The 15190-nt window shown below is 49.2% G+C and overlaps 1 protein-coding gene across 50 annotated transcripts in view; it reads right to left on the reverse strand.

Annotated features, from left to right (window-relative positions):
• Window positions 1–15190, reverse strand: part of LOC115552155 (protocadherin gamma-C5) — a 297188-nt gene that overhangs the window by 5012 nt on the left and 276986 nt on the right. For 30 of the 50 annotated variants that reach the window (XM_030367983.1, XM_030368014.1, XM_030368003.1 and 27 more), the window contains exons 2-4: window positions 3812–3870; window positions 2395–2448; window positions 37–134 (exon numbers count right to left, since the gene is read on the reverse strand). In XM_030367983.1, coding sequence (XP_030223843.1) covers window positions 37–134; window positions 2395–2448; window positions 3812–3870 — 211 coding nt within the window. Of the gene's footprint in view, window positions 1–36; window positions 135–2394; window positions 2449–3811; window positions 3871–8625; window positions 11398–12164; window positions 15051–15190 lie in introns of those variants that run through there. The other 20 variants (XM_030368011.1, XM_030368012.1, XM_030368013.1 and 17 more) reach the window with 10 other exon arrangements.

The following is a 15190-nucleotide window of genomic DNA, read 5'->3' on the forward strand; positions in this document are numbered from 1 at the left end:
GGGGGGGGGGGGGGTGCGAGGAGGGGGTGGACTCACCGTTGGCGGCCGCCATCAGGGCCTGGAGCTGTTCGGCCTCGGTAGGAGGCTGGGGCCAGGGGCCGGTTCCCATGGCAACCTCGGGTCCTCCAGCAGCCCTGCAGCCAAAGGGAGAAAACGTCAACAACCAGCAGCCATTTTACATGTGCTCCGGAGAGCCCCGTCTGTGTGTTGAGGGTGTTTGGATGACAGTTGGTGTAGAACGATGTAAAGCGGTGAATGATGAAGGCAAACAGCCCCCCGGGGAAATGTAACATGGCCAACAACGATAATGTACATACACAAAACAAAGCCACCTGGACTTGTATGTAAATTTGTGTGCACATACAGACGATTTTACGCATATAGCGCGGACACGCGCACATCAACACACTACTATTGACTATTGTAGCATTACTAGACAATACAGTATTAATAGTACATGTTTAGTACTGATGCATCAAAATAAATGTTTAATGAATGGTACAGCTTTTAAAAGAAACAGATGCGCCTAGACACGTGCGAGCAACACACACACACACACACATATGCGTCCACACGCTACACTTAACGTATGACTGAATGAAGAAAACATTTCCATCTGGGGGAAGAAACCTTCAAAGCCTTGTTTATGTAAACCCTGGGAATTTGCATGTGAATGGAACAAAGGAAAGGCAGACCTGCAAACTATTACCATCACCTAGTTATAATCAGGCCCGTACCTTTTAGACTAACACCCACTCACACAATAACGTCTGGTGGTGTCCATGGCAAAAACCAATAAAACCAACTTCCTTTCAAATGTAGGGTAATTTTGATAACCGGATATTATATCCCCATGCCATTCCTAGAAAATTGGCAGAACAGTATTGTATAAACCAGGCAACTGTAATTTACGGTTTCAAGGTCTTCTAATTAAAATCAAGAAAGTCTGAACCACTAAACTATTGCTCCTAAGCGTCATTTCTTTGTGTGTGCTTAGACTCATGTATTCATGTGTATTAGTTTAAAAAGGTACTGAGGCAGCCCCAGGGCCTTGTGGGTAAAGGAGTTCTGGTCCAGTGCGTAGGTTCAGAGAGGGGAAACTAAGGGGTTAATGGAGGGGTTAAATGGGCACTGAGGTCTCCCATCCTGCTTCCTGACTTATACAACCTGCTGCTGAAACAACACAGAGGGAATTCCATGCACATGTGAAGAACCAATCCTTTGGCATATTTTAACAGAAAATGTCCCTCACCAGAGAAACCCCCAGGGAGATCATTTCTGCGCCAATGCTGGTTTCCAAGACTCACTGCCAGCATGTCTGAAGTGTTTTTCTTCTTTCCATTAAAGTGAAAGGGCAAGATGCTTGCCGAGCAGCCAACTAGAGACTGACAGAGGAGCGCGGCCAATGTAGCAAGGGAAGCCATTTTGTGTTTATTTCACAGCCTCGGAGATAACAGTGAATGCTTGGTTTATTCCTAATTGCCGTCTCTGTGCGCTTATCATATCCTGTGGTCTCGTTAGAAGCTTCCTCTGGTCAGGATTATCACTTCCTGTGTGTAAACATGTGAGCTGTGGTCAGATTGGACGAGCAGCCAGCCATATCCTGTTTCATCTGGAGTAATGCGAACTCTAGCTCACTAATCTGTGAGGGACTGCTCTGTAACGTGACACCATCAATACCTCTCAACACCTGATATGCTCGACTGCTGTGTGTGTATTCTTTCTGTCAATGTAGGAGAACGCAATCCATTTTTGAATAGCTTCCATTGATTTGTTTACAGTTGAATGAATCGTACATCAAACGGCCATATACACTGTCGTCCGCCTGAAAGAATATCTTTCGGTCGATAAATCACACAGAACAAAAAGTCACATGTGGTGCAGCCTGGTCAACAGCAGCATCACTTGAGGCACAGATGCAGTACAAAGGCGACACCATATGGAAAGGCATTCCTCGGAAACACGGTCAAGACCAGATAGACAAAAGCTCAGACTAAAGACTGAATGTAGGGGTGCACAGATAAAACGACAACAGACCAGGACACAGAAACAGAAACCCAAATAAATGATCAGTTACAGTCCTCCCCCATGCCACAGCGAGCATTGTGGCCTATAAGCAACATTGAGGAACAAGGACCCGGTCAAAGGGGGGGCTATAAACTACAGCTATAACATGTCCAATCACAACACAGCACTGCACTGCAGTTCTACCCCCAAACACCATCGTGGCCACCCTCTGCCCATACCAACTTAAACCCTTAGACCGATGCGATTCTTATTCATTATTTTCTGCCATGAAGAAAGCCACGGCGCCACAGAGACTCGCATCTGAATATCGATCAATTGATATGGGCAGAGAGGGACCACAGTAAGCAATTGCTATGTTTCGTATACCTTGTGCCATCCTTCGTTGTCCATCGTATGTGTGTGGCGTATGGCATTTGAGGACTAAGGAGAAACACAACAGGTTATGAAGACTTACAATCAAATCCTCGGGCCCCTGCTTGAAGCCAGACACTAGCCAATAGGAAAATGCATTGGTTTTAAACTAGGGGGGGAAATATGTTGAGTCTGTCACATCCATCTAAACATTCCAGAGACGGGAAGCTAGCTCTCTCTTCCCATTTGGATCAGGAACGATGTGCATATTTCAGTCCCATGTAGTAGTCCAAAATGGCAGCTGCTCATGTTTTTGTTCCACAGCTATTATTTAATGGTGTGTCATTGAATGTGTGTGTGTGTGTGGGTGGGTGCATTCCCCCCCCCCCCCCCCCCCCTTCTCATGCTCCCAGTAAGGGCGGTCTGGAGAGAAGACTTGACACATGGAATGTGTTGTGCAATGTCTGTTGTGGTAACTGCTTATGCCGTGCACAGCCCTGGCACACACGCGTTAAAGAGGCCAGTGGGCCGGCGCCGGCAGAACCCAACGCACACGCATTCAAGCCCACACACTCACACACAGTCTGAAGGAGGCCTGTGTGGTTAGCCATCTGTCGGCATGCACTGTCATGTTAAAACATACATTTTTCAAGCGATTAATCAGTATTGAAATCAATCAGTGTGTCCGTGTGCCCGGATGGAGGAAAACGAAGGGGGAGAAGAAGAAGAGAGCGAGAGAGCGTCTCCCATCCCCCACTTGCTCTGTTCCCTTCCCTCATCAGCAGTCCTGAGTGATGGCCCACAGGCTCAGAGTGCAGGCTGGGAGAGAGAAGGGAGCAGGGAAAGGGAGGAGGAGGGGGGGGGGGGGGGGGGGCAAGGCTGTGCGCTGGTGGCAAGCACTGGGGCAGCCATTTTGTAAAATAGCATCCTGCAGAACAGGATGGAATGGAATCACTGCTCTGATGTTTTATTATCTTAGCATGGTCCAATGGAATTTATATTTAGTTTAAATAAATAGCTTTTATTTTAAATGTATGTATAGCTATATCCACAGACCATATATTTCCAGATTCTGATTATTGTGGTGTTGGTAGGGGGGTTTAATTGTGGGGGAAGGGATGATGTAATCTGGTCTGTATTCACTACTGGCTCCTCAGGCTGGGAGAGTGCTGTGCTTTTTTTAGAGTGTAGCTCTCCAACACAACCCCCACCACCACCACCACCACCACCCCCCACCCCAGCTTTCAGCATGTTCCCATCTCTTTTCTCTTCCTCCCTCATTCTCCATCTCCATCAAGGCTGCTTGCACAGAAGGCATGTCCTTCAGGGTTAGGGTTAGTATTGTGTGAGTCTCATGTGTGAGTGTTTGGGTGCACGTGCGTGTGTGTCTTTCAACGTGTGTGTGTGTGTGTGTGTGTGTGAGAGTACTCACCCGCTAGGTCCAGGTCTCGGACCCTGGGTGAAGCGCCAGTCGTTGTTGGGAGGCTTTTGCTGTGAAGAGAACAGAATAATTTATGAATGGATTTATACAAACAAGAGCAGGACGGCCCGGCAGAAAAGGTGCCATTCATCTGAGATATAACCGTGTCGTACCCGTGTGTGTGTGTGTTAGTGTGTGTGTCTAGGTGGAAAAGTGAGGCTGAACAAACAGAGAACGACCCGAATGCGGTGAACTACAAAGCCTTGGTGCACACGTCCATTTAGTTTGGGAGCCGTGGAGTGTGACGATGGTGCAGAGCTGCAGATCCAGTACCCCTTACAGTCAGGAACAGGCCCAGGAAGGGCGTTACAGCAACAAGAACACTGCACTCAGTAAACCAAGAGGCCTCATTTAAACACGGGGGGGATTCCTTCATGACAGAAGCTCCTTGCACCTAGCAATCTGATGGCTTTGGGTTAAGATTTTTCAGTGAATGGGTCGTGCTATTCATACACACTGTTGTTGCATAACCAAAGGCGCAAGAGTGACGTCAATCACATATTTTACTGCTGACTGAGCAGTGAAATGATGGTTAGGCTGAACGCTACCAAAACACAAACTGATAAGCTCCACAACTCCAGGACTTGGCATCCTGTAAGTCGTGGGTGGGGGTTGGGGTGGGGGGGGGGGGGGGCTTTCCGGGTTCTGCTAATTGAGCGACTGTGTCATCCCCGGCCCCTCACAAAGACCCTCTTGTTGGAGTCGGCGGAGAGCGGGTGCCATTGCTGTTAGATATCATTTTTAACAAGAGGAACTCCCCTGATTTGCAAAAGTCTGCCATTATTTAATTCTCACTTTCTCTGTGTTGAATCTCCGATCCAAACGGTCTGGGTCGATGTATTCCTCCCTCATCCCCTGCCCTGCCTTGCTCGCTGTACCCACTGCTCCCTCCCCCCCCCCCCTCCCTGCTGTGCAGCGATGCAGGGAATAGACCCCTGGCCCAGTGCCAGACTCTCCGGTCGGCTAATCGACACAACAAGAACACCCTGGGGAGAAGCCAGTGGGGCGAGGTGCTGCATTATTAAAAGATCTGCTCTGCCCCAAGACCGAGAGACAGTGAGAGAAGTGGGAGATGGAGAGGAGAGAGGGAGAGGTAGTGGGAGATGGAGAGAAGAGAGGGAGAGAGAGGGAACACTCTGCTTGCCTGTTACCTTCTGAGCCGTATCAGAGATACATGCATAACAAGTCATATCACAGCCAATAAAATGGATGCCTTTAGAAAGAGGGGTGTTTCAGAGGTCCTTCCAGAAACCATGAACCTTGACCCAAATCTAGAATCTCAATACGGAGATATATAAAACAGTTATACATTATAGCCAAGCTATCTTAATGCGAGTAATGAGAGGAGAAGGTTGAGGTATTTAGCATCTTCTTCCATTTCTGAGGAGACTTTATGTCTAAAAATGGACAGGAATGCTGTTCTATGTACGTGGGAGTGTCTAGAGAAGACGAGACAGTAGAGCTTCGAGGGGCACACGCATCTACAGAGAATCCCCCCACCCACACACACACACAAACATAATGTATATGCGTGTGTGTGTGTGTGTGTGCAGGCTTATAAACTGTGTCTGCTTTAGGTTTCAGGTTTACCACCCCTTCCTACTCTGCAGTGCAGATACAGTATGCATGGCTGGACAATGCTCACATGCCTGCAAGGGTGAGGGACATTTATAGGACCGCTAGCTCAATGTTGGATCGTTCACAGCCAAGTTAAACAGAGCCACAGAGATGCACCTATCCTGTCAGCAGTTGGGCTCATTAAACACGTGTTCCATGTTGAAAGTCCATCGCCGACGGCAGATGGGGGTTCTCAACATATGAGCTGCTATAAGGGTGTAGAGCTGCACTCTATACGCATGTTACTCGCCTGTCTTCAGGTAGTCAGGCTACAGGACCTTGAAAGCACGCCCCTGAGGACCTTTTTAAGCATATTAAGAGTATGCTTAAACGACAGAGTATAACTGAGGCTGTCGGACGGGCCATGTCGATCATGGTGCACCGAGAGTAGTGTGTGTGTGTGTGTGTGGGCGCGCTGAGTGTGTTTGTGGATGTGTGTGTGTGTGTGTGTGTGTGTGTGTGTGTGAGATCCGATATGTAGATCTCTGGTACCAGCTTGATGACAGCGTTCAAACACAACTGTTCCTATGGTAACACTCTTGAATCCAGCCGTAAGGCTAGACTCAAACATCCCTCTATGTTTCTTAAGCTAGAAGCAATTAAACCGCCGGTTGGAACTAGCCACAGCTCCTGAAATGTGGTTGCCGTGGTTACGTTTAGCCGTGGTACTCTGTGCATGTGCGGAGGAGGAAGACTCGGTGCTTGATGTCCAAGAGATGTGTGTATTTGTTTCAACATCTAGTCTATTTGTCAACACTTTGGGGGCTGACGATATATAATACCTCTCTTTCACAACACTTCTCGTACACACCCACCAAAATTAGAATTCTCCCGTTCACTTCAGAGACATCCCTCAAATTAAATGAAACTCCAGCTGGTACTCTCGGGGCTGCTGGTACTCACACAGTTGTCTAGACTGCACCTGGCCCTCAGTCTGAAGTGAAGGAAGTCTATTCTATTCTCGAGCTGCATTGAGATTTGGTGGAAACACACACAGACACAAACAAATGTATGCCAACCATTACCATAACACCCCCTCACACCTTTCTCCCCATCTGTGGAAGACATTGTTTTCGGAATAAGCATCCATCTCCCTAGGATCCGTTCCTCACTGAAGATCACCCTCACGGAAGGCCACACTCCCTATGGTTTTCCCCCATCAAAAGCCAACACCGAGGTGATGGTAAAGCACAGGGCTCTACCCTTCATACGTTACTTTTCTGGATTGCACAATGTCAACAACGGAAACAGTTCACACAGGAAGTGGCCCCATTTCTAGCACGTGGGCCCCTATTATGTGTTGCTGTGAGAAATTCCAAATAAATATCATTTACAAACCCATCGGTGTCTGTGCCAATTCCGCCTTACTCGCTCTGACATGATCTTAATCTCATAATACACCACATTCATTCACTTGGGTTGATAAGCTTAACCTTTGACCCTATCGTTTCATCGGCTAGCTTACAGCACAGAGGGAAGATGAGTGTAAAGAGTAATATCCATCCGATGACCAGCCGATATCATGCTTATGAATCTGGAATTAAAGAAGCCAAGCCCAGGGTTCACTCCCCCATTATGAGCAGGTCAGTGTAACCAACAACATAACTAGACATGGAGCCTAGAGGGCCTGCTGAAGTATCACATCCCTGGAGGGGTCAGTAACTGATGCTCTGTGTGTGGGTTTATGCACATGTTGGCATACAAACGCATACAAGAACTGCCGCTCTACAGACCTTTATCTTTCTCTCCATCCCCCACTCATTCTCTCCTTTATCTCATCTTTCTCGTTCCTTTATCTCTTTTTTCCTCCCATATATCTCTCTCTCCATCTATTTATTTATTTCTCCCTCCTTTATCTCTCTCTCCCCTTCCTTTATCTCTCCCCCCTCCTTATTCTCTCTCTCCCTCTCCCCCCCTGGTTGCACACGTGTCACTAGAGCAGGGGACAGATGGTACCCTCATGAGCCAAGGCCAAACCAATGGCAAAGGCTCACCCTTAACATGATGAGCATGATCCTAAACAGTCACTACAGGCTTGTAATAATCAAATTGTAAAACTAGACACGCCTTCTGTTGAGATGCTACTATAACAAAGCTGATCTAAATATTATGTAATGGACCTTTAGTATGAGTATAAAATCAATATTTCCCTGGATGAGTTCATTGTGAACTCCTTTGACATTATTCAGCTGTACTCAAGAACATTTACTCGTGACCTCTACACATCCTTCAAGCAAACAAGTGATGTGTTGATGTTTTCTTCAGCACAGTGCTCCTCCTATGGCAGCACAAGTCTGAGAACAGAGGAGGTAATGGTTTTCTTTAAAAAGATGGCCCTGGTTAATGATAGGAGGGGCTATGCATAGCATTTATAGACAAGGAGAGCATTGAGCCTCTGTTCTATCGTATGATGCACAGTCCTGGAACCAATCAGCACACGTTCAGAAGACAACAGGAAGCAGGGAGTCAGGGAAGTGACCCCTGAATTCCTGTTTGGGAGCTACCACCTCCTTGTACCACTTAACTCTTCCCCCACACCCCAGAAACAAAACTTCCTCCTCTACTTCTTGTGCCCTTTCTCTTCTCCTCATTCTCTCCCCCAATCGGGCTCCCTCTATCCTGTCCCCCCACCCTTCCCTCCTCAGAGACTATCAGCCTCTGAGGAGCCATTTTACTTTGCTGTTGTTTCCCCTTCTCTGGATCTGTCCAAATCACTTCCTCTATCTGTTCCCTCTGTTACAACAGACATCCACTCCTCTGTCTCTGTGTCTCTGCCTCTCTGTAGAAGGCGGTGCTGAGCTGCTGGCTCCTGTGAGTCATAAGTAGTCAGAAATAGGAACCAGATTTTCCTCCTCTAGTCACATTTAGTATTTTCATGTCTCGGTTTGCATCTAATGCTGGCCGACCTTCGGTAATGCTCTTGTTCAAAACAGGAGACTTCCAGGAGAAGTGTTGTGAGCAGAGCTGTGTGATATTATGTTACAATGAAGGTCAGTGCCTCCCTTGCCACCCGATAAAAACCTCACAGAACACATTTACCACCTATAAGGTAAGTATAGGTGCGTCGTTAAGGGCGACCAATCAGAAAGCGGTTGTGATATTCTGTAGCCTAATAGGAGCGGCGAATCCCCCCGGGCCCAGCCCCTCACCTCGGCGGCTGAGTTCATAAGGTGCTTCCGGCTGAGCGTCATGTTCAGCGTGTTGTTGTGACTCATCACGGGGGTTTTGACGAACACAAAGTCACTGGGGCGGGACAGGGTGGGGGGGTAGCAGGGCCTGTAGGTGCGCGTGTTGGGGTCCTGGTTGGGACCGCCCACCACCTCCATGTAGCGTATGGGCCCGTCCGAGTTGAGCTGCAGGTGCAGGTCCTTGCCGGGCCTCTGGTGGTAGCGGCCGGGCCGGTGGCGCTCCAGGCAGCAGCAGCAGTCGGAATCGCCCAGCCCGGGGCGCCGGCGCCGCAGGCAGCGGATCATCAGCGCCACGAAGGTGATGCAGGCCACGCCCGAGACGCACGCCAGCGAGATGATGAGGTACAGGGTGATGTCCGACATCCCCGTGCGCCGGGAGAAGGGCGTGAGGCGCGGGCCGGGCGGCGCGGGGGCGGCGGCGGCGTCCGTCTCCTCCACGGTCACCGAGACGGCCACGCTGGTGGACAGCGCGGGCTCGCCGTTGTCCTGGATGATCACCACGATGTCGTAGGACAGGCCCTTCTCCTCCTCGGCCAGCTTGCGGGCCGTGCGGAGCTCGCCCGTGCGGCTGCCGAGGCGGAACAGGCCGGCGTTGGGCCCGGGGGCGATGGCGTAGAACAGCCAGGCGTTGTGCCCGCTGTCCTGGTCCACCGCCACCAGCTTGTTGATGAGGTGGCCCGGGCTGGCGGACTGGGGCACGGCCAGCTGCAGCCCCGTGTCCTTTGGGTGGGCCGGGTGGAGCAGCACTGGCGCGTGGTCGTTGACGTCCACCACGAACACGTGCACGGTGACGTTGGCCGCGCGGGCCGGCGCCCCCATGTCCCGGGCCTGCACCTCCACCCGGAAGGCGTTGAGCAGCTCGTAGTCCAGCGAGCGCATGCTGAAGATCTGGCCCGTGTCGGGGTTGATGTAGACGTAGGAGGACGTGGGCAGGCCCTGGAACTCGCTGGGCAGGATGGAGTAGGAGACCCGCGCGTTGTCCCCCAGGTCGGGGTCCGTGGCCGAGACCTCGGCGATGGGGGCGTTGAGGGCGTTGTTCTCCGGGACGTCCACCGAGTAGGACGGCTGGGAGAAGACGGGCGCGTTGTCGTTGACGTCGGAGAGCTCCACCAGGAAGGTGGTCCTGGACGAGAGAGGCGGGGAGCCCTGGTCTGTGGCGACGATGACCACGGTGTACTCCGAGACGCTCTCCCGGTCCAGGATCCCGTCGGTGGTGAGGCTGTAGTGCCCGCCAAAGGCGGCGTTGAGCTTGAACGGAAGCCCGGGCTGAACGTTTAAAGTGACTTCTCCATTCTTACCGGAGTCCGGGTCATGGGCACTGATAAGGGCTATCACAGTTTGAGGTTTAGAGTCCTCTCTAATAGGACTGGTCAGTGATGACAGCGTCACTTCCGGTGTATTGTCGTTCACGTCGATTATTTCCACTATGACGTTACATGACCCCTCCATGGCAGGTGAGCCAGCATCCCTCGCCTGCACTGTGATGTGATACACGCTGGACACCTCGTAGTCGACATCGCCGTTAACACGAATTTCGCCGCTTTTTGAGTCCACGCTAAACAACTTGGCCGTGCGCTCTGGCGTATACCTACTAAACAAGAAAGATATTTCTCCGTTCTGGCCTGAATCTGCGTCCGTTGCGTTCAATTTGGTTACTAAAGTGCCCGGTGCTACATTCTCTAGCAGGCTGACCTTCTTGACGGCGTCCTCAAAGACGGGCGCATTGTCATTCACGTCTAGAATCTTAATGAGTAATAGTGTTGAGCCCGATCTCTCGGGCTGCCCCCCATCTACCGCTGTGAGCAACAGGCGAAAAGAGGCCTGCTTCTCTCTGTCGAGAGGTTTTTCTACGACCAGCTCAGGGAACTTACTGCCGTCGCTTTTTGTCTCAACATTCAAAATAAAGCAGTCATTTGGTGCGAGGATATAAGTGCGTAAAGAGTTGGTTCCCACGTCGGGGTCGTGTGCGCTCTCAAGGCGGAACCTCGTGAGAGGCGCAGCCGCTTCTGAGATCTCCAGAGAGATGTTCTTGGTGGAAAACTGCGGAGCATTGTCATTCACATCCAAAATCTCCACGTCAATGCGAAATATTTCCAACGGGTTCTTGAGAAGAAGTTGAAGTTTTAATGAACACGGTAAAATTAATTCACATATTTGTTCCCTATCGATTTTTTTGTTAATGACTATCTCGCCTGTCGCCTGGTTTATCCTGAAATACTCAGCCGTGGATCCCGAAATCGTTAATTCCCTCCGAGGTATTCCTTGTGCTGTGAGACCCAGTTCTTTCGCTATATTCCCGACCACGGAGCCCAGGCTTAGCTCTTCCGAAACGGTATAGCTGAGCTGAGCGGACGCACATGAGAGGCAGGCCACGGAAAACCAAAGCCCCAGCGCTGGCCATCCTCCGCAGCGCTTCCTCGGTCTGGATTCCATTGTGCTGCGGTCCCCGGACGGGGAACACGAGAGTTTAAAGTTCGTCTTTCACCGAAATACATCCATGATCGCGTTCACCGACTCAGTCGTGTGATAAGTGTACATCTCCGTTTTAAAAATAACGCGATTGGAAGTTTAGATGTAATCATGATGGCCTAAATAATTTAAGGAAAAGAAGAACGCAAAAACTTAAGAGGCGCTCTACTTTCCCTGCCTAAACTCTGCCCTGCCCGGTCTCCTCTCCGTCTGGCTCGCCTCGTGGGCGGGACCAGGCAGGAGAGGGCCGCCTCCCATTGGAGGACGGGGCTGAACTGGCCCCGCCGACAGAGAGAGTGTGAACTTTTTTAGAAGTTATGACAATATCCTATTCATCATCGAAGTCGACTCTGTCCTCACACGAATACCACTAATTAAAGTCACACACAAAACAAACGTCACGATCCCGTGAAAACATGTGGACACATGAAGTCCCACGTAGTAGAAGAAAGGAAATGAGCTATCATTGATATGTAAAGTACCCCCCCCCCCCCATCCCCCTCTCTGTTCCCACACACAGCGTTGCGTTTTGTATCCGCAAGGAGGCATGGTTACCAAATGGATTATCCCTTTCTCTTTCACTGTTTTCTATATGATATACTGGCTGATGTTTTGGATAATCTTTAGGCTTGTATTGATGGAACACAAATGAAGCTCGAAACCTCTCACACTGGGCACACAATTCACACATGTGAATCAAGAAGTGGTTCAAGTCATAAATAGGGCAGCGCAAAATAATTCTTTACTTTTAAGTTGACAAAATGATTTTGAACACTTTTGTAATGTTAGAATGTTAGAAAATTAAAATAAATCCACTGCATTACTTTGTTTAGTTTTTTATCAACCAATTGTTGCCGTAACTTTTATGAGTATATTTCAACAGAAAAATTGACTCAACTTTTGGTTTTAAAAACATTGTTATAGAAATTATTTGTACTAGGCTTTGTCAAAGAAATACTGTGGAGTAAATGCTTTAGAACATATGCATTTCATTTTCAGTAGGTGGTGTACTGCCCTGGTTTGATGCTCACCTGCTGGCTCTCAAAGGTCCAGGTGCTGTCAGGTAAAGAGGCGTCTAAGACGTTGATCATGTCTTTAAAGTCTGTGGTGCTGCTGGGTTTAACGAAGGTGAAGTCACTGTACTCTGACGTGGGAGAGAGACAGGACCTGAAGGACTGACTCTGAGACATCATGTCTCCTCCCAGGACCTCCACGTACTTAATAGGCCCGTCAGTGTTGAGCTGGAGTTGGAGGTTTCTGTTGGGGTTCTTGTAGTCCTCACTGTCGCTCCGTCTCATGCAGCAGCTACCACTGCTTCTGCTGCTCTTAAGACACTTAACAGCTAGAATGAGGAAAGTCACCAGAGAGAGCACAGACACTGAGGCCAGGGAGAGGATCAGATACAGAGCCATTCTCCCCGTTTTCTTGTGAGAATCGTCCGTCTTGTGTCTGAGGTCCAGAATGGGCTCGTGGAGACCGTCCTCTAACAGGACGGACACGGTGACGGTGGTGGACCGAACCGGATCCCCGTCGTCCTTAATCTCTATGAGCAGTCTCTGAGAGGAGTCGTCCTGCTCAGACACAGCCCGTTTAGTCCTCACCTCCCCTGTGTAAAGGTTGACAGCGAACAGAGAGGCGTCTGTGGCCTCTGCCAGTCTATAGGAGATCCAGGCGTTATGCCCCGAGTCGGCATCTACAGCTGTTACCTTGGTAACCAAGTGGCCTGCTTTGGAGGAACGGGACGTCCTCTGCTGAGAGAGGGAGCCGTGGACAGCGGAGGAGGGGTAGATAACAGAGGGGGCGTTATCGTTCTGGTCCAGAATAAAAACATGAACAGTAGCGTTGCTGCTCAGAGACGGAGAACCGTGGTCCTTTGCCTGCACCTGAATCTGAAACACCTTCAGTTTCTCATAGTCAAAGGAGTGCATGCTGTAGATGCTGCCGTTCTCCGAGTTGATGTAGACGTAGGAGGACACAGACACGTCCTGCACTTTAGAGTCCAGGATGGAGTAGGACAGCTTTGCGTTGTCTCCTAAATCCAAGTCAGAGGCTGACACCGAATACAGTATAGAGCCTGCAATGCCATTCTCTTTGATATACACTGTATACGATGGCTGAGAGAATATAGGGGTGTTGTCATTTACATCAGTGATGCTTACTGGTATCGTCTTTGTACTCTTAAGAGGAGGGGAACCTTCATCAGTGGCCGTTATTTCTATGTTATAAACTGAGAAATTCTCTCTGTCTAAAGCACCACGAGTTACAAGTGCATAGTTGTTAGAAAATGACGGAGTGAGACTAAAAGGAGAGCTTTTAGGGAGCTGTAAAGAGACTTTTCCGTTATCCCCTGAATCGAGGTCCCGCGCACTGATCAGAGCCACTACGCTGCCGTTTGGAGCGTTCTCCCGCACGGGGCTCGGCGGAGAATTAAGAACAATTTCCGGAGCGTTGTCGTTGACGTCAATCACGTCTACCTGCACGCGACAGTGACCCTCCATTTCAGGAGTTCCTTTGTCTTTTGCGGTAATGTCAATGCCATATAATGCATTTGTCTCATAGTCCAAATCACCTTTTAGAATAATTTCACCCGTCAAAGAATTAATGTCAAATATATTTAAAACTGTATCTGGGGTCCGAGATTCAAAGGAGAACTCAATTTCTCCATTTAAACCTTCATCCATATCGGTGGCTTTGGGTTGAATGATAACGGTACCTTTTGCACTATTCTCAGGTAACGTTACTCTGTATACATTTTTTTCAAAAACGGGAATGTTATCATTTATGTCAAGAACACTTATAGTTATTTCAGAGATTCCCGATCGGACAGGGTTTCCTCCATCTAACGCCGTTAATAATATATTATGGACGGCTTTTTGCTCTCGATCGAGAAGCTTCTCCAAAAACAGTTCTGGAACAGTCTTACCGCCCTCGATCTCTTTTAGCTTGAGAGAGAAACACTCATTTTTTCCTAAAGTGTAGGATTTCAGTGAATTGCTTCCCACATCAGGATCCAAAGCGCTCTCCAACAGGAGACGTGTGCCAACTGCTGCGGATTCTGCTATTTTCAAATACAAATGATTTGAAGGAAATATTGGTGCATTGTCATTAATATCGCGAATCTCCACCTCAATGCGATGCAGCTGTAAAGGACTTTCCAAAACGGCCTGAAGAGGTAAAACACAGCTGGCCCGTTGTCCACATAATTCCTCTCTGTCTATCCTCTCGTTCACCACCAGCTCGCCCTTCCCCGTGTCCACGCTGAAGTACTGCTTACCAGCCTCCGAGGCGACGCGCAGTTTACGGTCGAAAATCTCTGATAATCCCAAACCCAGATCTTTGGCTAAAGGTCCGACCACGGAGCCCTGCTTTAGTTCCTCGGGGATGGTGTAGCGAGTCTGTCCGTCTATTGTATTCCACAAGAGGAAGAAATGATGCCACCACAGAGCCTGCCATCTCCAGTCCCGGTACCTCGTTCTCTTTGTCATGTTGCGCTAGAATATGTGATATCCCATCAAGAGAAATTAAATCGCCGAATTCAACATTGTTTCCGTGCCATTGTGACATACTGCACGATTCACATCACAACACATTCGTTCTTGACAAAAAGCGATCACTCAAAACTAATATTTGTATACGTCCATATGCGCGCATCGCTCTCTGCTCCAGCACCTAATTGTACCTCTATCGTGCAGGGGCTGCGTGGAGACAGGGAGTAGATCTCTTTGTACAGTTATGCCTGCTATTGGTGCGCAGCATCATCCTTGCTGTCCAATAAGAGAGAGGCTTAGAAGCGCTCTTAAAGCCACATAGTCAACCGCAATTGCTGAACAAGGGAGGGCTGTCAATAAGACTCCTGTGGGGCTCTCAATTAATATCGTTTGAACACACACACACACACACACACACACACACACACACACACACACACACACACACACACACACACACACACACACACACACACACACACACACACACACACACACACACACACACACACACACACACAGTGAGGAGGTCTGACACACACACAGACGTTTGTGTAGCTGTCCCTAGC

Source organism: Gadus morhua, chromosome 10, assembly GCF_902167405.1.
Source record: "Gadus morhua chromosome 10, gadMor3.0, whole genome shotgun sequence".
In the NCBI taxonomy this organism is placed as follows: Eukaryota; Metazoa; Chordata; class Actinopteri; order Gadiformes; family Gadidae; genus Gadus; species Gadus morhua.